This window comes from Pseudorasbora parva, chromosome 3, assembly GCF_024679245.1.
Source record: "Pseudorasbora parva isolate DD20220531a chromosome 3, ASM2467924v1, whole genome shotgun sequence".
NCBI classification, from domain to species: Eukaryota; Metazoa; Chordata; class Actinopteri; order Cypriniformes; family Gobionidae; genus Pseudorasbora; species Pseudorasbora parva.
The window spans coordinates 30,004,285-30,027,977 of NC_090174.1; the positions used below are offsets into that span (position 1 = coordinate 30,004,285).

General features: G+C 36.3%; 1 protein-coding gene across 3 annotated transcripts in view; it reads right to left on the reverse strand.

Annotated features, from left to right (window-relative positions):
* arid3c (AT rich interactive domain 3C (BRIGHT-like)) overlaps window positions 1–23,693 on the reverse strand; it is a 194,850-nt gene that overhangs the window by 26,854 nt on the left and 144,303 nt on the right. For all 3 annotated transcript variants that reach the window (XM_067438398.1, XM_067438397.1, XM_067438396.1), the window contains one exon: window positions 8,430–8,502. In XM_067438398.1, the coding sequence (XP_067294499.1) occupies window positions 8,430–8,502 (73 nt within the window). The remainder of the gene's footprint in view (window positions 1–8,429; window positions 8,503–23,693) is intronic.

The following is a 23,693-nucleotide window of genomic DNA, read 5'->3' on the forward strand; positions in this document are numbered from 1 at the left end:
GCCTTGTGAAAGTATGCCGCGAGTGTACTCGCACAGTGACTCACTGATTAAATTGAACAGACACGTTCAGTTTTTAATTGTAGTGTCTTCTCCAACTCAGTCACAGTAATCCAGTAGGTGGCTTTGGGAATGGCCTCACAGGGCAGCGAAACATTCTGGGAATTGTAGTCTTTCATCCCCATGAGAAAAAAATACATTTTCTGTCTTTTCTCAGTCTAGAAGGCATCAAAATCAAAAATAATTTCACATTTCTACTACATTGATGACCCCGTTTAAATACAGATTCATCTTCCCAGCGCTGAAGTACCCCTTTAAATTATCAAAAGTAGATTCAGACATGCCCTAAGTGTGCACCCGCGGCATGCGCTTCAGATCATGCACATTCAGATTGTTAAAATAGGTCCCCTAATCTTAAATTTGGGCGTATGGGCTCTTTTTACCTCTCAGTAAAGCACATTCCAAACATTGCAGTCCTTTACTTCCTTTATAGGCCTAGAACATTTATAGACAAGACAAATGTGCTAATCCACAAGAAACTGTGTGCAAAATAAACTGTAACTGACTATCATAAAACTCTGAACACTGCCCACTGACGTCGCTGCCATTAAATGATAGGCTGAGGTGACTCACGTAATTTAAGTTAGCCGTTACAGACTTGTGTTAGCCAAGCATCTACTGACCGGATTAAATTAGCCGAGCCACAGACCCTCTCATTCCCAATAATAAGACAAGTGCTGTGACCCAATTCGCCTACTCATACTATGCCCTTAAAGTATGCAATGTTTTTGTGAAGTATGTACTTACTTTTGAGTGTGTAGCAGAAAAATAGGCCAGCTTTGGGACATACTATTTTAATAATCTTTAATGGGCTTTAATTGGCAGCTCTGTCACTTAGATACATGCATCCTGTCACTGTTTAAACTGACCAATCACATTCGGCTTAATTTAATTTCCTACCGTTTTGGAGATAAATGTAGAACATGATGTAGCACATTGATCTGGCAGTTGTGGGACATTCATTTGGAGAACTCTCCTCATGTGTTTGCAATTTTCATAATGAAGCATTTAAAAGTTAATGACCAAACATATTATTAAAAGTCAGGGACGTGCACAGGATTTTTGAGGGGCAGTTGCTCTGACCTAAAAAAAAAGCCCCCCCCAATCATCGGTCCACTTACATATTATTGTTATTGCCATTATCATTATTATTTCAATGCCCCCTAGTGGTATTTATGTTCTGCTCAGGAAAAATATAATAGGTGGGGCTATTTTTTTGCAGTGGGGTCTGGGGGTTTCTCCCCCAAGAATTTTTTTTATTTCGTAGATGTGATTTCCTGCATTATGGTGCGTTTGAGGCCATTTCCCTTGCCTATACCAATAAAGAACTCAAACCAATCAATATCAATAGTCTAATAAAAAAAGACAATATTAATTTAACTGCCATCAACAGTTTATGATTGTCCGTTTGTTATACCTTTCCGACAACGTTAAGTCTCACCCGACAACCGCGACAATCTCCTTCTAGTGCCGCTCATGCAGGCTCAGCCAGGGCGGTTAGAAGGATTTTGGGGGCCCCAAGCAAAATGGACATGGCTAACCTTCTACAGATAAACGGTTAATGATTAAAAAATGTTTGTAAAATTTTAAGAAACCATTTTTAAAACATCTATAAACATTACATAGATAGACAGACCAAATATTCCTAACACTGTTAAGGGTTACTAGTTGGTTTGTAAACTGTCTATAAACATTATCTGGATGGTTAGGCTATTATAAAGTTGCAACAGATGCAACTAATACCTTGTTAGCAACTAATACCTTGTTAAATATTTAATAAACAGTAACAGTAAATCATGTGGGTTGTCCTGATACTGTACTTCAAAATGCAACAGTGTAAAAATTTCACACAGAATAAAGTAACTGTTCAAGATCCATTGGTAACTTATAAAAATAATATCATATTTGTATAAACTGTTTAGTATATCCCGACACTAGCACATTAAGATAAGTTATGGAAAAAAAAAATAATGTTCCTCTGCCTCTTTCTGGTTAAATAATGTTTATAATAATAGTTAATGCTATATTAACTATTCCAGGTTATTTATGCATAGCATAAATAGTTAGTAGCCTATAGCATGCTATGTCACTTTCATCAAAACCTATTACAAAGCTATAGCAATTATAGGTCATTAAATACGATAAACAGTTATTCTGGAACAGATCTGCGTCTTCCTTATCCCGTTAAAAAACATATTACAATGTAACCATATTCCGTCCGTTTGAAAAAAAAGTTGCACTGTTCATTACAAGCAGCATTTGCCATCAGGCTAACATAAACATATTTTTGCTAGCCTACCTGCTGCAAAATTACACCATTTTTGTACAAATAGAGTTATTTTATATAGTGTAATTTATCACTTACCACTATCTTGTTTTTTCTATTTTTTCTTTTCTGGCTTCCTAAAGCATAATTCCGCTTCATGAGGAGGTTTTGTATTTGCCGGCAGCAGAGATTGCGTGGTTGGGTGGCTGCTGTCAGCGACCACTGAGAGGGCCCCCTTGAGGGGGATTCCGATAACAGTGTCATTGCACTTTACTGCATTGACTATGAAAGGGGCTCTCGAGCAGTTTGTCGTTGCATTTTATTCTTAACCTGTCGTTGTCTTGAGGCCCTAGGCCAGCTCGGGGCCCCAAGCAATTGCTTGACTTTCACTTTCGGACGGATACCTGAATATGGAAGTGAATGAGGCTTTGCGAATTTTTATTTTTTTTTAATTTTTTTTGTATCTAGACCTACGTGAAATTCTGCATCCATTGTACGATTTTTTTTATTATTTTTTTTCCACCTCGGAAGGGCAACGTGAGTCGAGAAGGGCATATGGGCAGTTGCCCGGGCAACCTGAGCAACCCCCCTGTGCACGTCCCTGTTAAAAGTTCATAATGCTGTTGCAGATGAAATATAATGTGGATAACTAATCAATTATCAGTATCTAACCTAACAAAAAGATATTTATTGACTCAAACACCTTAATCTAAAAATATTTAAAGGACAACTCCAGGTAATTTTTAAGTTAATCTTGATCGTTATACTTTTGTGAGTACAGTCTATAGAAAAAAAAAACGAACCCGATTGGTGCTTGCAACACGGAGCTGTTACAGTTAAAGGGTTAGTTCACCCAAAAATTTAATTTATGTCATTAATGACTCGCCCTAATGTCATTCCACACCCCTAAGACCTCCGTTCATCTTCGGAACACAGGTTAAGATATTTTATATTAGTCTGAGAGCTTTTCTGTTCCTTCAATGAAAGTGTATGCACACTATACTGTCCAGAAAGCTAATAAAAACATCATCAAAGTAGTCAATATGTGACAACAGTTGGTTGATTAGAATCTCTTGAATCCTCAAATAAAGATTCAAATGGTTATGAATCAGCTTATTGATTCATGATTTGGATCACATGTCAAACTGCCAAACTGCTGAAATCACATGACATTGGTTATCCGAATCATGTATCAATACACTGATTCATAACCGTTTTGAATCTTTATTTGAGATTTGAAAACAAACGGAGAAGAGAAGACAATGCTGAATAAAGTCGTAGTTTTTATTATTTTTTGACCAAAATGTATTTTCGATGCTTCAAGAGATTCTAATTAACCAGCTGATATGGACTACTTTGGTAAAACCAGTTCACCAAATCGGACTGAATCGTTCTAAACGGTTCGCGTCTCAAATCTTACTTTAGTTACTGACTTTCTGACATAAGTGACAGTCCCGACTAGAAATAAACTAATGTCTTGAATTATATGTTGTAACTCCAACAGTTCACTGAACTGAGATGTTTTGCTGAGAGAACTGATGAGAAGTCACGAGGAGCTGAAACTACGTAACCGAACGTACAGCGGTTCTCTGATCAGCAGTACAGAATCAAAAACCGTTTCTCTCGGACACGTACGACGTTTGAATCAAATCCTCATCCAATTTTTAACGGGTTAGTTCCACATTCCATGGGCATAGATTACGTGGGGGACGGGGAGGGGTTGGGGGGGACGCGTCCCCCGTACTTTTATTAAAATGTATTTCCGTCCCCCGCACTTTTACTGGGTCTCCTCGATCCTAGTCGACCCCTTCCGAGCGGGATTCGAACCGGCGTTACCTGCACGGCGGCGGGCAAGTTAACAGGGACGGTAAAAACAGCTTTATCTAAACTCGGTTGATAGCGCACCTATTAAAGTCACGGGCAAGTGTATTTACATGGAAACTGAAAGCTGAATTTATCATCATTACTTCAGACTTCAATGTCACATTATCCTTCACTAATCATTCTCAGGATGCTTAAAAATGTTGTGGAAATCATGATAGGCCTACATTTTATTTTTCAGGATTCTTTGATGAATAGAAAGTTCAATGGACAGCATGTTATTTGCATTTATTAAATAAATTATTATCTTTTGTAATATTAAAAATGTCACTTGTGATCAATTTAATGCATGTCTGATAAATATAAGTAATAATTTCTCTCTTTTTTAATTTTACCACAAATGTTAGAATGGTATGGTTGTTTCCAAAAAATTAAGCAGCACCATAAGCAGCAAATTTTTTAAACACTGATAATAATCATAAATGTTTGTTGGGCATCAAATCCTCATGAGAATGATTAGTGACACTGAAGACTGGAGTAATGATGATAAATTCAGCTTTGATCACGTAAATAAATTGCACTTTATTATATATATAAAGAGAACCGCTGATTTACATCAGAATAATGTTTGTACAGATTTAACATTAAGCTAATGAATGATTACAACAACATATTTTTTCTGCGTTTTTTATGCGATTTGGGGTATAATAAGAATTAAGGATCTTTATATGAAAAATGTATACTAGGATCAAAAGGGCATGACCAAGAAAGCCTGTGCCAAATGAGCAAAAAGTGCAATAAAGCAGCTATATAGTATCACCTGTGTAGATTTTAAGAGTTCATAAAAGGTTGGTACAGTCAAATATGATTCAACTTTGGATTTTGTTAGGCCATTATAGTGTTTGTCAGCCACAATCATATTCAGCACTCGATTGAAAATGACTGAGCACTCCAGAATGGCTCATGCAACTGTATTATGCAAATAACATAAAATTGTTAAATGTAAATAATGATCAAAATGTATATTTAGTTAGGGCATTAATAAGCCCCAGTGTTAATGCAACCTGTGATGCCAGATGGCTGCCACAACCCTGCACAGAGTAGGAATGGAGGGACTACGCAATGGTCGTGGCCAAATAAATGATTGTGCTAAGTGACAGATAGAAAAAGGTCTTTCATTCTGGTGCTTAAAAAGCACCCACTAATGTGTAAGCTAAAGTTTTAGAGTCACAAACTGTAACCGCAAAATGGAGACCATTTTGTGTGTGTGTGTGTGTGTGTGTGTGTGATGAAAACTGCACAAAGAATTAAAAAAAATAATTCACTAGTTAATTAATTAATAATTAATTAGTTTTGCTACTTACTACTTTTGCTTTTTAATACTTTTTATTTGCAACAAGTACAAAATAAAATATATTAATATATTAAAGATATAATATAAAAAATTATATATATTTAATATAATATATGATTATTTTGCTATCAAACACAATATGTTTGATTTAATAAAAAAAGAAACAAAATTAACTCCATATAGATAATTAGTAATGCTACAATTACCTTTTCATTTTAATAGTAATTTTGTCTTTTTCAAAACTTGATCTTATTCTTGTAAAAGGCTTATTATGAGTTTATTTTCATTTTTTCTCTCTATTAATTTTAATGTAGCATCTTTTTTAAAAATGGAAAAAATCATAAAATGTATAATAATACATGTATAAATAAATATATAACAATATACTCATTAGGGATGTCACAATACTCAATATAATATTGAACCGTTCGGTACGGGATTCACGGTTCAATAGCCACGTTTTAAAGCCTTGTCGATTAAACATTCCATTCGCACGCAGGCGAATTAAATGTTTAACCGGCACGGACTGTTTAATGCATGCACTGTTTTGCATTGAGCGCGCGCACAACGTCTGTCAAACACACGTGATTACTGGACAGTCAGTCTTTCTGCTCTAATACTGTCAAATACACACAAGGTTAACATATAAACACAGTCAGTTATGTCTAAAGTGAAAGTAAAATCGCGTGTGTCTATGAGATGTGAGCAGGTCTTCAATTGACAGTAGCAGCCTAGTGAACCGCTTGTTCTTAAAGGGGCAGTTCACCTCTAAAATGATGTTAATTTAAAAAAAAGACCTTTAATACAGTAGCTATTATTAAATGTTGAATTGTATATTGAAGACTATGTAGTTTTAATTTAAGCCTACATTTATTCATTCAATTTCATACTTAAATGCTACTGTACATCTCTGAGCTGCCACTGTAAATCTTTATATATTTATTTTATATAATACAATACACTGGGAATGTGTACAAGGGTTTTTTAGGTAAAGTTTTAAGTTTAAGTAAGTGTTTTCAAGTCTTTTAAGTAAAATAAAGAAAGAGTATTGCAATAATAACATTTTCTCCTTAACATTTTCTGTTCCTGTCGCCTAAGAATAGATTAGCAAAAAAAAAAAAAAAAAAACGAACTGAAAAACCGTGGTTAAAAACCGAGGTATGTATTGAACCGTGGACTAACTGTATTGTTGCATCTCTAATATTCATTTATTATATAAAATTTAGATAATTCAATACTGTACACAGACTGCTAAATATCTCCCCTTCTTGAGTGTAAAACTTGAGTGTAACAACAATATACACAGATATGTAGTACATATGGACAAAAGCATGAAGTGAGCTCTGAATAGTCAGCTGTTGTAAGCTATTCAGTTATAATAATATATATTGTATTGCTGACAAGCTGCAAGGTCAGACACACCACAATACATTTACACAGATTTTATTGAGCCAGATAGCTTTAGTGTAATGTGTAAGGAAGCCGCAGTCACAACTGTTAAAAAAACTCACTAGCCATTGTTCATGGATTGAGAGAGTGTTTCTTGTTCAGTTCTCACTTCTTCATACATGACAAGTTCATACAAATTTCCAGCCAATCATCCTTAAAGTATAAAGTACTTTTCAAACTAAATTGGGTTGACAGACAACTAAAAGGGGGAAAATCTGAAGAACACAGAATTATATCATACATATTCATTCATATTATTATATTTGGAAGCTAATGTATTGCTTTGTTTATATATGCTGCCATTCAAATGTTTGGGGCTGTTAAGATCTTTTGTATGTTTTTAAAAGAAACCTCTAACGCTCTCCATGCTCTATGTATTTGATCAAAAATACAGTAAAAACAGAATTATTCTGAAATATTATTATATTTAAAATAACCGTTTCTATTTTAGTTCTGTTTTATATCTTTATTATATTTTATTAAAAAAATGTTATATGATGTATGGTAAATATTTGTTTTATTGTTTTATGAAAATATTCAAAATCATTGTTTGCTCACACAAATCCTACACAAGTGTAACAAGTTTTTAATTGTTGACGGAAAAAAAAAATCAACTTGGATCTAAACCAAAATTACAGTGAAAATACACCATATTACCAAAACAGAGCCACACAAAATAACAAAAACAGTGCCGTGCACTTAAAATAGCTCTGTCCTGTCTTGGAAAGCCTTCAAAGGCTGCAAACTTCCTCATATTATGCAAAGCCATTAATGTTCCTCTATTTCCTCTATAAAATATCGGAGGCTGATGTCGGCTGATGCACCTCGGTGGGAAAAACCTCTCCGATGATGTACCACCCTCCTCAATAAAGCTAAAAATTCATTATGCTATGGTCGGCTAACATAATACCAGGATGCTGCCTTCCCCACTGTGGCAAGGTCATCCCCTCAGGGATGTTTTCACATAATCCGAGAGTAATTATAAAACAAACAGCAGAAGCCGTTGTTTCAGATAGCATCAGGGGCAAAAACACGCCACAGTGGCAGCAACACTTCAGAGAAATGGACGGTTCGAGCAGGAAACCTGAAAAAGCCTTATCACAATAGTATCTACACATTCTCAGCCTTTACCAAAACAATAAACCCTGCATTTCTATTGTTTGTACGACTGCAGATGGGAGCGTAGACATTTATGAAGCTTTGTTTTCAATCACAGGTGGCACACAATTATATCAAAACTACTTTGTCAGCTGTTTATATAAAATGAGACCCTTGCAATATTCTTGAAAGAAAATACTGAAAACCTATTTATTCATAAAAAAGTGAATACTGGAATACAGCTAAAATATCACTAGCAAGTCTTATAATTACCATAAGTGAGCATTATCATCTAAAGGCAACATGTGGTTTTGCAATGTGGGTGTGAAGGGGTGTGTGCTTCTGACATTCAGGATCTAAATAGCTGGACATAACAAGACTCACCTCTTTTTTGCATGAAACTGAAGAGATCGTCAAGAAACTCCTTCCTTTTCTCATCATCGTCCAGTTCGTATAGCTGCGAAATGATAAAGAATATGCTTTGTTAGTATTGTGAGGATTTCGCTTTGCATTATTAGTTCTGAAGCTATTAAATGTGAAGCATATACAAGACATCCCATCTATCGTTAAATATATTATATTAAGGCTGGATGCTAATACACCCACACCAGTGGGAAACCGCATGCATTTTAAGGGCGCTTTTCAATTTATTGGCATATCCATTATGTTTTCTCATCCTGTCCCCTCTCTCTGAATGGACATGCTCAAAAGAGCCTTTTAAAAGCCATCTCGTGAAGGAGAAGACTGCAACCTGATGGAAATATATTCCTCAACCTTCACTTTCAATAAGTCTTAGGCCACGTTAACAGACGAGCAGGTCGATACAGGAAGACAGAGGGATGACCTTTGGAAACAGCGGGGCACATGGAACAAGGCCCCGGAGATAATAACTGATCATTTAGGAGTGTATTAGCTGTCACCAATATTAAAGGACCAATGCAATCAATGCCTCGGGGAAAAAAAGGTACAGTGGGCTTAAAATGTGAATGACACAACAGGCTTTTACCCATATGTGACATTTCCAAGGTATGCAGCACCAATAAAACATGTTCTGTTCGAAATATGACAAGCAAACAAAGAAAATCTCTAAAATGCAGTACAGCCTGTCAAGCCACCGGCACCTGATGTAAAAAATATATAATTTCAAGATTGCAATAACGATGACATTTGAATTTAAACAAATCTACTCTTGTCAAATAAGTGGCTGTCCATGTGTGTGGGTTTAATCAGTGTGTGCAGATCAACCTCTGTGGCAAGTTATTGAGCGACAGAATGTGCAACATGAGAATACGGCTTCTCTTAAAGTATGCCGATTTAAAATGCAGATGTTGCGCAAGTAAGACAACAATACATACCGGTACACGTTCTAAATCCAAAATTGGTTTGAAATATTTTGTCAACGTTACAGAAGCATTTTTAAAATAGCACGTCTCATTTTTACACAATACCAGGTGTTGCCCCCCCCCCCCCCCCCCCCCATCTTAAATACATTGCTCACTTTCAATCTGCCCACTTCACTTTCCAGGAGCTAACAACAGTAAATTAGAGATTCATTAAGATTGAAGTGATGTAATTGTGACACTGTCAGTTGCAGAGGTCATCACTAAGCTGGGGTGACCAGTAAAGGGGTAATTAAGTCAAAAGCGTAATGACGTCTACAACATTGCATTAAATATTAACAGATGGAAAATACATTAGAGCTCTGCTTCACCTTTGAGTGGTCCATTACGGTCATATTAGGTCTATTCCCAGCATCATGACTGCAGGAATGCAGAGCACTGATGCATGTAGTCTCACAAGACTCGCATAAATCTAAATCTTGGTGTGACTGAAATGATTTATATGAATTTGAATCACTGATTATATGGCATAATCTACTTAGTTAAATTACACAGTGGTGTCCAAAAACCTGTAAATAGCTAAACTGAGATTCAAAATCGAATTTATACCTGGAAATGAACAAAGATTTAGATTTTAGTTTAGGAAGTAAATTGTAAAATGAACAATTACAATTGTCTCCTATCTCCATGTCACTATTTAAATGACATATTCTCAAATCCTGCCGAAGAATGTGATAGAAAGGTTTTATAAAACGTGGAGTTAAGCTTCCCTTTCCAATTACAATTAATGCAATAATGATGTGCGACACAAACTGTGTATTAAACTAGAAAAATGCTAAATATAACTGACTCCCTAGTGTAAAACACACCACATTTATATTTTCATGTACGTTGTTCTTTTTTAAACTAGAAAAAGAAGTCTCAATTATATCAACTGTTGATTTAAACCTCACTATGTGCACGTAAGTCACGTTTATGTCATTCATAGGCCAGTCTGTCGTTCCTTACTGATCTACTCGAATGACACAAGCTGCTTATAGTGTCAAACCCCCAAGGCTGCTGCAACACTCTGCGATCACACCCTGACTCAACCTTCATCGAGTACCGGTTCAACATGTATGGGCAAAAACATATATATGTTTGAGTGATTCATGAATTACAAACAAAATATGCCATTGACAATAATGCATGTTTTATGATCTAATTTATTTGTAGAACTTAGAATGTGTAGAAGCAGGAAATAAGTAATAAAAAAAAAAAAAATAATATATATATATATATGCCTGTAAACTTGATCTCAGTATATCACTCTATCTTAAGCGTTCGTGCTGAAAGAAGTACCTCACTGGAATTTCAGTAGAGGGAGCTCTTCACAACACAATAAATTATCACACAATTGAAATATTCCGCTTCTATCAAGACATTTTTACCAGGGCTGTCGGGACAAAACCAGACCTGCCCTGACTGACATTGAGGGGTCCAACAAATCAAGGACACTGACTCCCAGATTGAGAGTAGGAAAAAACCCTACACTTTTTTTTGTGTTCATACAATTAATGTCCAGGAGAGACATCTTTCACAATCCTCAAATCAGGTATGTGGGCTGGTGACAGGGTGACATTCTTTGTGACTGAAAACACACACAAAAACGCTCAGTTTGACAAAAGCAATGAAGGGGAGCTGGGATATGACTTTGAACCCAGTTAAAATGGAGCTTTAGGCAGTCTAGAGCTGCTACATGTCATGCTTAAACCTGGAGGCTCAGCAGAGGGACTGACTGTTGACCTAAAAGTTTGGAAATGCTTTTACTTCTATACCTCGTGACCTCTGTGACCCTGCAAATAATACACACCCGGTGTTATACTCATGGGCATGCTCATTCAAAAGTCTGCCTAACAGCACAGATGTAAGGTAAAAATAAAGGCACAGGAAAATAACCTGAGGTGTAACTTAAGGTGTAAATATTAGTGACCTTTTGAGCATATTTTTATTATGATCGTTCCAAAAAGTAATTTATTAGATGGCTCTCTCAAATACCCAATTCTGATTGTTAATGGGGGCATTCTGCTTTCAAATATTTTTGTATAATGGCTCCTATTGTCTACAAGTAAAATATTACCTGATCAAATATTTTAAAAGCTTGGCATAACTAGAGAAATGTATATTCATAAAATGTACAACAATGCCAAAATAGTTAAAAGATTTGATCAATTCATGACTTTACCAGTTAAATTACACTTGTATTATTCTTGTTGATGGGGGGAATTACAATAATAAGGAATTGTTTTAGCTTATTTTAACGCTATCTTCCTCTTTATTTGAAATAATATTAAGTAGTCTTATGGCTGATAACCAGTACGCTAAGCTCTATAATCTTTAGCAAACATCTTCCTAGACTGGGCTAGTTTAATGGTTCTCAAAGCATCTGTGCTCTTTATTATCACTGAAGTACTAATTAAAATCAATATTTCATGTCTATTAATTCATTCATTTGGTAAACAGCGGTATAAAAAAATTGATAATGTACAGTATTGGTCATTATCGCAAAATAAACTCCTTCAAGATGATCTTATAGTCAGCGATAATGACCTACATTATGTTTAAACATTATGTCTAATGTAAGGTTTGTTTCTTGTGCTGTATGTATATATATATTCAACGACAGGTATTATGGACCACTTTGAGATTAAGAATAAATTAATGGAATAAATATTTTTAAGGGAACAATCACCATCTGTGCTAACAAACCACTAATTAACAAGCATCGATACTAGGAAAAAAATCCCATGACAACAGAATCGATCACAAGATGCTCCCTCATTGTGTGTGGCACTGATAGAGTGTGTGAACACGTGTGTGTGTGTGTGTGAGTGTGTGTGTGAGTGTGCGCACTGGGTGCTGGAGCTCCTGGGAAACTGCTGGGCTTAATGTGGCTCTGTGTGTTTGAATGTGAGTGTGAGTGTGTGAGAAGCACAGGCGCAAGGGAGCAGGAGTTAATTAGAGAACAACTCGACTGGTCACGCTGGCACTGGTCCAAACTGGCCGACTGCCAGTACTGCTTTCATTCCATTACACACACACACACACACACACACACACACACACACACACACACACACACACACACACACACACACACACACACACACACACACACACACACACACACACACACACACACACACACACACACACACACACACACACACACAGCAGCGAGCTCAGCTGACATAATGAGATGTGTAAGCTAATATGAAGAGCTGATCTTTGTCTTTCCTTGATGGAGTTCCTCCTAATGGGATTTGCCCGGGTACTTGAGCTGACGGACTGGATTAAGTGGCAGTGAGTTGAGCATGTACTGGCAGAGCTAAGTGTTATTTTACAGGGCCAGTGCAGGATGCCCCTTTAACTCCCACGTGGGAGGTGTGAGAAAGGCCCTTCTGTGATGAGCGTGGACCTTTGCCCAGACTAAATCAGATTGTCAGGGTGTAATGGTGTATGAAACTGCTGTGTCAATTCAAAAATCTGTCGCACCTGAAATTTAAAGGGATAGTCATCACATAACTATTATATATTTAACAAGGTTGTATTAAAGGTTAAAACAAAACTAAAACAAACTACTAAATGATATATTATGACAATACTTCAGCTAATTTTCAAAAGTGTAGCTTTTCAAGTAACAAGCTACATTTTCAATGAATAAAAGAGCTTAATCCCTTGTCTTTTTTTCACAGTTTGGAACAGTGGTTATTTTTCGGGCCAGACTAATTATCACGGTCACTTACCGCACCCCAACAAATAAAATGAACATTGAATAAATCTAACTTGAACATTAATGTTGATTATTATTCTATTACTATAAATATAATAAAATATTATTAAACTATTAAAACATTTATTATAATAATTATAATAAAATAATAGGTTATAATTATAATAATAACAACAACAGTAATTATTATTATATTCTTAAAAAGCATGTCATTGAATGATAAAAAACATAATTCATTTACCTTATTTTACATACACAAAAAGAGATAAAATAATAACAATAATGACAATCATTTTATTATAAATGCTGCTCTTAATCACTTTGTTCATGACAAACTTAGTTTAAGCTTTTAGGTAGTGTTAAATTGATCTGTTCAAATGCTTTTTTACGGCTTGATAAATATAAGCAACACTGCACAATGGTTCATGTGCTTGTCGTCTTATTAGGACCTGAAATAGATAAATATTAAGTCTGCTCTTTAAAACAAAGACAAGAAGCAATAAAGGAGAATGTTTAGTTTGCGCTAACAGTGGGAAACTGTACATTTGGGCAGTGTGCGCATGTCAAAAAAATAAATTCTGTCTGGAAGCTTATGACATATAAACGTGAACATCAACCTGATCCCTTTATTTAGCATTCATGTAAACGCCATGTTCAGATTCAACCAAAAGGTGTCCATGTTGACGTAGCTAATGTTTTTGTGAGATAAATTCTGCTCTGATTTACATAAAATTAACAGTACTTACATGAAATAATCTCATTCGCTTCAATCTTAACTATGTTGAAATATTTCGCTAAAATTTGAATTCTTTGTATGCTGTATGGACATATCTACTTTCATCAAGATGGTGACATGCCACGGTGGAGAATGTGGGGATGGTCCATCAACTGTCCTTCACCATTTTGTTTAACTGAGTGTCTATGGACACTGTCCATAAGATCGCAAAATACGCCTGAAGCTGCTCTGCCTAATCTCAAGTTCCATGTAAAAAGGCACCCGAATAAGACCTTTTCTCAGTTTTTATATCTGTTATTTCCTCACATCTGCTTCTAATAATTTTACCTTTGGCGTTAATGAAATTCACCGTGCTAGCCACAGATTGACCCCATGTAGGGATAGGAGAAAAAAAGAGAATATGGGCTGTCTGACAGAATTTAAGACACTTTAATGGCAAATCCCCACAGCACAATTAAGGGATTAGGCTGAAAACTGCTCAGCACTCACATTTCGCTCTTTAATTACAAGTGAAAAACACAGCAAATCTTCATAGTCACTCCAGCAGAGCCCCATCAATTATACATCACCTGACCAGGATATTTTTTGCATGTGTGTTTTCCATCAATAATTTAATGTAAAAGCATGTAGTCATCCTTCAAAGGTTTGTATTTCCTTGTGGCAGTATGCTGGTCCCAGATTATAGGCATTATAGGCAGTGGCTTAATTTCTATTTTCAAACCTGGCCTTTGATAGGATGTATAGAGAATATAACGGCAGGCGCTACATAATGTCGGCTATCATGCCTTTTTCTTAAAACTATTAAAAGTGATAGAGTCATAAACTCTATAGTGATGACCAAGGAGCAACTGATAAAGCTTTATTATACAGAATAAAATCTGAATGTACCCAAACTGTACATTGCATTCTTGATTACTGATTAACTATAGAAAACAATAAAAAAAATGTTGGAAATACCACTAAGTTTTACAGGTCTTTTGTGGTGTTTCTCTCTGTCTGATGTTGCGAACAAGTCAAATATAAATATGTATGTTTTTGATATGCTGTTATGAGTATACTAGTCTCAGCTGCAGACAGTCCGTTCAATGAGTGTCTAATGAACAACACACACAAAACTTGAAAGCTTGCATGATTTGGCAAACTGTAATCTGATTGACTGGCTTTATGCACACAGGTATTTTATCAGTCCAACCAAGACCTTTACAAGGTACTGGTCTGATAAAATAAGCGCTTCTGAGGAAGAACTAATCACTGGATTTGCCAAGGTCTATCAAATTGAAAACATCTAGAAATTCTGATGACACAAAGTTTACACAAAATATATTTTCATTTGTTTAAACTACAATCACATGAAAGTATTTATCAACTTATCAAAATCTGTCGCTTGTGCACAGGCATGTGACGGTACAAAATGTATTATCACGATTACTGCTAAAGCTTTTATCAGAGCATACGTAGCCTGTTAGGGGTAACTGTGTTATTTCTGCCTTTCTTTAAGTGCCATCATGCTTCTCATCCTTGTTGGGATCGTTTACATCAGAGTGCATATGCCTCTTTTACACAGTGTTGTTAAATTTAACCGGTTACTGGAAAAAGTAAAATTCTAAAAACATAAACTATTCCTTTTTATTGACAGAGCAAACCTAACTCGCAAGTGTTACAATGCCTTATCCTGATATAGCTTTAACTCAATATCAGTAGTAGTACCAGTACCTTAATTCCATCAAACCATTAACTGAATGAGATTTACCCATCCTTCAATAAAAACTAAATTAATTGACTGGTTGCTTTACATGTCAGTCAGCTGTATCTTAGACTATCCTTGGCCAGAAAATGCAGCAAAGTAAAACAGACCATATGCCTTAGTGAAACATCAGTTTTTTTGTTCTTCGTTTAGGGGTAAAAATATATACCTAGTGGTCGGCCAATTTTGTATTTTTGATAGCCAATGTCAATATCTTTGAGAGCAGGGTGACAGTTGGCCGATATAAAATAGACTTTAAAATAAAATTATCTTTAAAATAAACATGCTTATACTTTAGATGACAACTTATTGATTCTGCAATGATATTACAGTGTTTTTCACAAATACAGTAAATGTTTAAAAAATATATGAATCAAAAGGAAGTAAACACTGTTAGGCGGACAGGGCACTCAGTAATCTGGTAAGTTTTGCGCACTGGTGATCATAATCATTGTTGCATATGTTGCATCTCCAGTGAAGCTAAATTCTCCTGTTCGCATTCACTTTGCACAGAGCGACCGTCACGCACAGAAACACATTAATGCAGGCTACAAATGCACACTTCAGACAATCTCAGGGCTGGATTCAATTAAATCTGAAAGGAATGTGAAATTAAATGTTTATTGGGTATTTAGAGATGTATCAATAGATATAAACATGTATTGCATGCTTTCCTCTCAATAAAAAAATAAACATAACAAAAATAATAAATGGAGCAATTCCAAGAGGGTCCTTGCACCTTGGTGCTTGAGCCTTAATGACAGCGATGAAAAAACAGAAGCTAAGAAAGCATCTGATCATCATAATTTGGATATGTTTGTGCAAGCTCTGCAATTCAGCATTTAATGCAGTAGATTTCTTTAAAGCAAGCAGCTTTACAGTATTAAACATGAAAAAAACATTTCCACTTCAATTTCTACTAAAGCAGCTCTCCAGTGTCTTGATGTATTTACTCGTATCTGACCTCGAAGGACTGAACAGAACAGGTAACTTACAGCGTTCTGAAGGCTTAGATCCAGTCACTGTTTTGTGTTCTATGCACGACTCAAATTCTCCGCTCTCCACCCAGATATAAAAGCTGCTGTCAGTTAATGAAGACTTGAAGGTTTGAATTAGTGCTTGATTTGACTTTTGTCACGTGAAAAGTAATAAAAATAAAAAGACTTTTCAGTTTTATGGACGTTGCCATTTTTCATATTACTTTGGTCAGTGTCGCTACCGTGACTGGTAAGAGAATAGAGACTTAACTGCCATTGCCCATTCATACAGACAGTATTTGAGACGTTATTATCATCTGTAGGGTGTAACGATACATCGATATTTCATGACATAATAATGCAATGATATGTACTACTGATGTAAATGATATGATTCGGGATAGTTTTATTCAAGGCTCAGATCACTGTATTTATGAGGTAAAATTCACCTGAAATTTTTAACTCTGTTATCATGTCATCATGCAAACATCTCATGTCATTTAAACTAGTAATAATAATCAGTCGAGTGTCTAATCTAAATTTTCTGTATCTTCTAAGTCTTCTCTTCTGAAAAGACACAATGGATGTACGATCAACAGATTTACAACAATAAATATTGCATACTGTACTAAACACGGACATTCATAACAACATGTGAGTAAATGCAGAATTTACACAATCCAGAAATGTTGCATTGTGTTGTTAGAAGCATGACAAATATCTATATACAGAAAAAGAGCAAATATCACTGCCATTATAATTACTGATGCTGTCAATTACTTTAGTTCAATGCGAGATACACAAAGCTGCACTCTTGCACAATCTCCCGTTATAATAAGAAATGACGCCTTTTCTGTGCTATGCAATGAATCTCTTGTTGACATCGTGTTTTTTTGTTATTCATAATCAAAAGATTTGTGAGCGTGCTGAACTCCCTCTGAACAAAAACTTGCCGTTCTGCAGCCTAGAAATTTAGATGCGCCCTAGCGGCAGACAATCTAATCTGCCGCAAGTGTAGTCTAGCAACTCTCAATAAAGTTCTGAGCTGTAAAACCAAACTCTGGTCAGGCCAATCACATCGTGTATAGAGTCGTGGGCGGGGCTTAACATAATGACGGCCGAGTGGCGCTTGCGTGCTTCTAGTAAACACAGAAGCTGGCGAACAGCAGTCTTTCGAATCAGTTTTGACTGCGATTCTGGAAGACTTGGAGTTAAGCTTTTCTCTGAGAAAAGAACAAAGAACGCCACTGAAGTCATTCTGAAAAAGGGAAGATGTGTTCTGAGTTTTGCCGACCAGATACAGCGAAAGTTTAATCTGTCAATTAGCTCTGTTTCACCTTCGTTGCTCTGGTTGGTGTAGCGCTATCCTATGGGAAGCCAAACAATCCAAAAGTGGGATGAGTCAGCGGGCTGTTACAGAGCTTGCGCCGCGCGGACATCTCATCTGCGCGGTTCAATAGACCGAGCCGCGCGGCCGACTCGTCAGCGCAGCGCGGACGTGTTTACTAGCGCTACCCAATGGGCAGCGCGGCGCAAATTAATCCGTTTTTTTCACGGTCTATGGAACTAATCCTCACCAGCGCTGTAATGAACAATTTAAACCGATACAAGTTCATTTGAAGCAGAAACTTCAATGACTTTGTTATCAATATTATGATATTATATAGCCTTATCTATCTATCTATCTATCTATCTATCTATCTATCTATCTATCTATCTATCTATCTATCTATCTATCTATCTATCTATCTATCTATCTATCATTATGGAATTCAGATATAAAAAGCTTAAGTATTACAGTCATGGGCGTCGGAAGCAAATAAAAAATGTAATTTAGTCTACAAATAATAGCTGAATGCAAAACTTCATACAATAGGCTAATAAGATGAATTACCTGAACATATAAACTCTGATATAATTACCAGGAGGTTGGCGCTTCTCAAGAGGAATATGATATTGAAAATCATTAACGTTTGCTTTACAGATATTTCCATATAGCGTGCAGTTCAGTATCGACACAACACTGACTTGACTTTTCAAGATAATAAACAAAAGAAAATGCATTTCATCCCCGATTTCATTTATCTACTGTAGGGAAAAACAATTAAACTTCAGCAGAGAACCAATGTTTGTAAGGAATGAGGGGTTTCTTTATTGTAGCCTATATTTGAGTGCATTTATGGTTCGCGCCGCGCTGCCCATTGGGTAGCGCTAGTAAACACGTCCGCGCTGCGCTGACGAGTCGGCCGCGCGGCTCGGTCTATTGAACCGCGCAGATGACATGTCCGCGCGGCGCGAGCTCTGTAACAGCCCGCTGACTCATCCCACTTTTGGATTGTTTGGCTTCCCATACTATCCTATCGCATGCAGAGGGAGTTTGAAAGACAACCGTTTATACCGCTCCTCAGATTGAGCCCTGTCAATGGTGAGTTTCCAGACCAAACATCATGATGTGGGTCTGGTTTGTCAGGCTATCCGTTCTGAGAAGTGTTTAGTGAATTATGTCAAACTTAAAGTGATAGTTCACCCAAAAAATGAAATTGGATGTTTATCTGCTTATCCCCAGGGCATCCAAAATGTATGTGAGTTTGTTTCTTCAGTAGAACACAAATGAAGATGTTTAACTCCAACCGTTGCTCATAAAATGCATCTCAATGGGGTGTTTTTCTATGAGAGTCACTATAAAAGTAAAAAACACATAGACATATGAATCCATATTAAACACAGCGGCTTGTGACGATACATTGATGTCTTAAGACACGAAACGATCGGTTTGTTTGAGAAACCGTAACAGTAATTGAAATGTAATTGTAATTATGAAACAGAGAAACATTAATTATATAATTTTTTACCCCAAATACAACACTATGTGCATCAGCGGTCTCCGCGCCATTACTGTATCCCATTGAGATACGCCGTATCTTGTACAAGTTATGGCGTGGTCGTGCCGTTTGTACATAGTGTTGTATTTGGGGTAAAAATTATATAAATACTGTTCGGTTTCTCACACAAACCGATCATTTCATGTCTAAAGACATCAATGTGTCGCCACGAGCCGCTGTGTTTAATATGGATTTGAATGTGTTTTTTACTCTCATAGTGGCTCTCATAGAAAACACCCCATTAACATAAATTATGCAAACAACGGTTGGAGTTAAAAATCTTCATTTGTGTTCGACTGAAGAAACAAACACACCTTCATCTTGGATGCCCTGGGGGAAAGCAGATAAACATCAAATTTTCATTTTTAGGTGAACTATCCCTTTAAACACATCTGATTGGTCATTATGTTCACACACTTAACAGATATGTCTGTGATTAATTACAAAGCTCAATGCTGAGAAAACGTTATTCAATTTTTTTTGACACTCTTCACAGAGTACAAACGCACCAGTACTACAGAACGACAGGTATCGTTGCATTAAATAATCAAATAAATCTTTGGTTGAAAAAAGAGATTTCGGGTGCGCTCCAAAATATTTTCAATGCAGGAAAAAAACATGCAAGTGTATAAAAGAACGTTCCGTTTGCATGTATGAAAGGGTTATGTGAGATATGTCTAGAAAGGTTGAAGGTTAGCTAAGTCTAACGACCTCTCCTACTCAATCTTTTCTTTTTTTCCTACTGTAGCCTTCAGTTGTTATACAATGGCTCAGCCCTATTATTACAAGCTTTCCCTTCATCTTTGCTTCTTTAAAGCCACATGCCCTCTGGTCTTGTATAATACAGATTTAGTCACACATGAAATCATTTGGCCAAATCATCTCATTATCGCTGTCAATCTTTTGTCATGAATCTTTTATCCTGTATGATGTTTCTTGTTGTAATTAGCAACAAAACAGACCTCTTTCACATGTCATTTCTCGCCACTCCCTCAGAATTAATTACAACCCATGCTAAAATATCATAAGCTCTTATGAAACCAGGTTTTACAACATAACATTCCACCTGTCTCCCATTACTTATAAAAATGGGACATCTAATCTTGATAGATAAGCAAGCTTCTAGGCATTTAATCCAACTCTGGGTTAATTCAGTTATTCAATGTGTCCCCATAAATGGGCTCAAAAGAACGCCTTTTGAGTACAATTAATGTGACAAATGTATTGGGCGTGTGTTTGATGGATGGCGTCCACTCCCAAATAGTTTCTTTACATGAAAATGTTGATAGGGGTCATGTTTTCAGATTAAATGGCTCATAACACATCAGGAAATCTGATGATAAATTAGAAATTACATGTTGAAACAACACTGGAAAGATAATACAATGACAAACAAAACTACACTACCTGAAAAAAAAAAAATTAAGTCGATGACTCATGCATGAAAATTACAGATACCAAAATGAAATGCATATATTAATGTCCATTAATCATTTGCTTTAAAAAAAAAAAAAAAAAAACATGCCATAAAGGGTTTATAATTGTAGATGCCTACAATTATAATTATAGATATATAATTAAAGTTGTCATAAATATTAAAGATTTTTTTATTATTCATTTTTGTGGTATAAATGTACCATATGGCTAAAACCATACTATTTTAATAAAACACTTACAACAAAAGCCATGCTGATGATCAAATTTATAGTCTCCGTCCAGTACTAGTTGGGAAAATAGACAGAAAACAGGCCATGAGTCTGTCATGAGAAAATATATCATATGGATTAGCCTTTAATTGCTAATCAATAATCGCATCATTATGCTGTAGCGATGACCCAAACAGCATAAACACAAAGAGAGGCTGCTGACATAAAGACTGTACATTGATATATTGATCACCTCCCCCGATCGTTAATTTATGGAAAAATAGACTCAGCACAGTCTTGTAAGAGGCGAGGGCTTTGTTTTATTCTGGAGCTGAGGGGAAGAGGTAGGGCTCTGTAGTGATAATAATGTCATCTGCTGCCATCGCGATCTTCAAGGTCTTCATGGGAAATAAAGGGCTAGTGGTTTGTGTGTGCGTGTATGGGATGGGGGAGCATTGTGATCTCTAATGCAGACATGACACAAGCGGAAAAGAAGCTACATCTCTGGCCTTCACCTGTGTTTGCGCCAAGACAAGGGTCAGACATGATTTATGCAATGAACCGTAATGAGGATGCAAGGAGTCTTTCTGCTGTCTGCATCTGCATGATGAGTGAAGATGTCACACAAAAAATGGCCAATACAAAATATCGCTCTAGTCTATAAGAGAATATTTCCTAAAGAAGTATACACTCTAAAAAAATGCTGGGTAAAAAACAACCCAAGTTGGGTTGAAAATGCACCGACCCAACAATTGGGTTGTTTTAACCCAATGGTTTCAACAAAATGAACATTAATACTGTAAAAATGAATTCTTGATAAATATTTTATTAATATAGTGAATAAATAACACACATTAATATAATTCTTTATAGTTTTGTGGAAATATAATTTAATAATAATAATAATAATAATAATAATAATGAGATGTGAGTTGGGCAGACCCACATAATCCACCACATAATCATATCTACATTATAAAATTGATACTGATGACTTAAAAAAAAAAAGAAAAGAAAACAATGTTTGTTTGATCAACTACATGACAATCAATGGAAGGGAAGAGGCACAGTATGATCGGCTGACACGAATAGGCCACGCCCCGATCTCTGTCCAGTGACAGCCTCAGAAAACAATGTTGAGAATGCCTGTGTGTAATTTTGCCACAGAGCACATTTAGAACACGATCCCGCAACTGATAAGAACATTGCTACATCTACGGGAACATAAAAGAACATTCAGTTCTGTTCTGACTAACAGTGTCTATTTGTCTGGACGTATACATTGGGTTTAATTTTAGAGTTTGGCAGTTAGCAGTGGCGTAAACTCTTAGGATTTTTAATCTCTGTGGCGGTTTCCCACACCATCCCATCATTAAAATTTTCTGTCCCTCATCATTTCTTTCGTCCAGTGACTGGGGCCCCTCCTCCATCCTGTTGTAATTGTGTGATGTTTACCCTCCAAGCCCAAGGCCATGTCTCTAATTATCCCCACATGAAAACTGGAATGTCCAGCACTGTCATTAAAAATAGAGCTAATACCCAGAGCCCCGCTAGCAGCAAAAACAGGTGTGATCGTTATAACCAAATCCCGATTCCTTTCCTACTTAACTTCACACTTTATTGTCGGGTTGAGTAAAAAAAACGAATTCCCTGTAAATGCTCTTTTATACATTCGTAACTTTTAAAAAGTTTGCGATGCTAACATGCTAGATATTCAGTTTCGCTGTACGGCAGGAGAGAGCTCCTTCTAGCTCAGGTCAGTAATGCATGCCGAACGCAGGACTAACGAAGCAGGCAAATGTTTAATCGTTGCATACAACACAAATGGGAGAACGAGGCCGCATCCACAGAATAGTGCAAATGCAACCTCAGCAGAAGCACTCAATGGCCCAAACAATGAGGCCTTTGGTCCCCCGGCTGCATGGAAGCTGCTCCATATTTCAGTTTTGCTGATGCACAGGGGTCAGGTCTGATTCACAAGAGCACCCCCCCCCCCCCCATCCCTCTTTCACTGTATGTTATGGGTTCTAACCTCTGTTACAGGCCTAGATGCATGAATTGTGGTTTTACTTTAAAACAAGCCCAATCTAAATGCACAGATTAAAAAAAATTCTGTCCAATAATTGTTTTCACCGTATGACCTGATAAATGGCTCATTACGTTTTATTATACTTTATCTGATTACAGAATACACAGAATGCATTTTGATATCGAAATGTTGTAATACTGCATACAATGTGAAAAATGGATATTCATTTTAAGATTAGCTAAAGACTACATTTGAGAGAGTTAGTAAATTACTTGTAGTAAACATGACTTTAAATTATTAAATATTATCTCCCAGTTTCACAGACAAGGCTTAGGCCTAGTTCCAGATTAAAAAGCATGTTTGAGCTGTTTTAACTAAAAGCAACGTGCACTCACATATTTTAAAATATGTCACAAGATGCATATCAGTAATGTTTTTTCCTAAGGCACATTTAAAGCTATTTAAATGCCCTAATTTAACTAAGGCCTAATCCTGGTTTAAATTCTGTCTGTGAAACCGGGC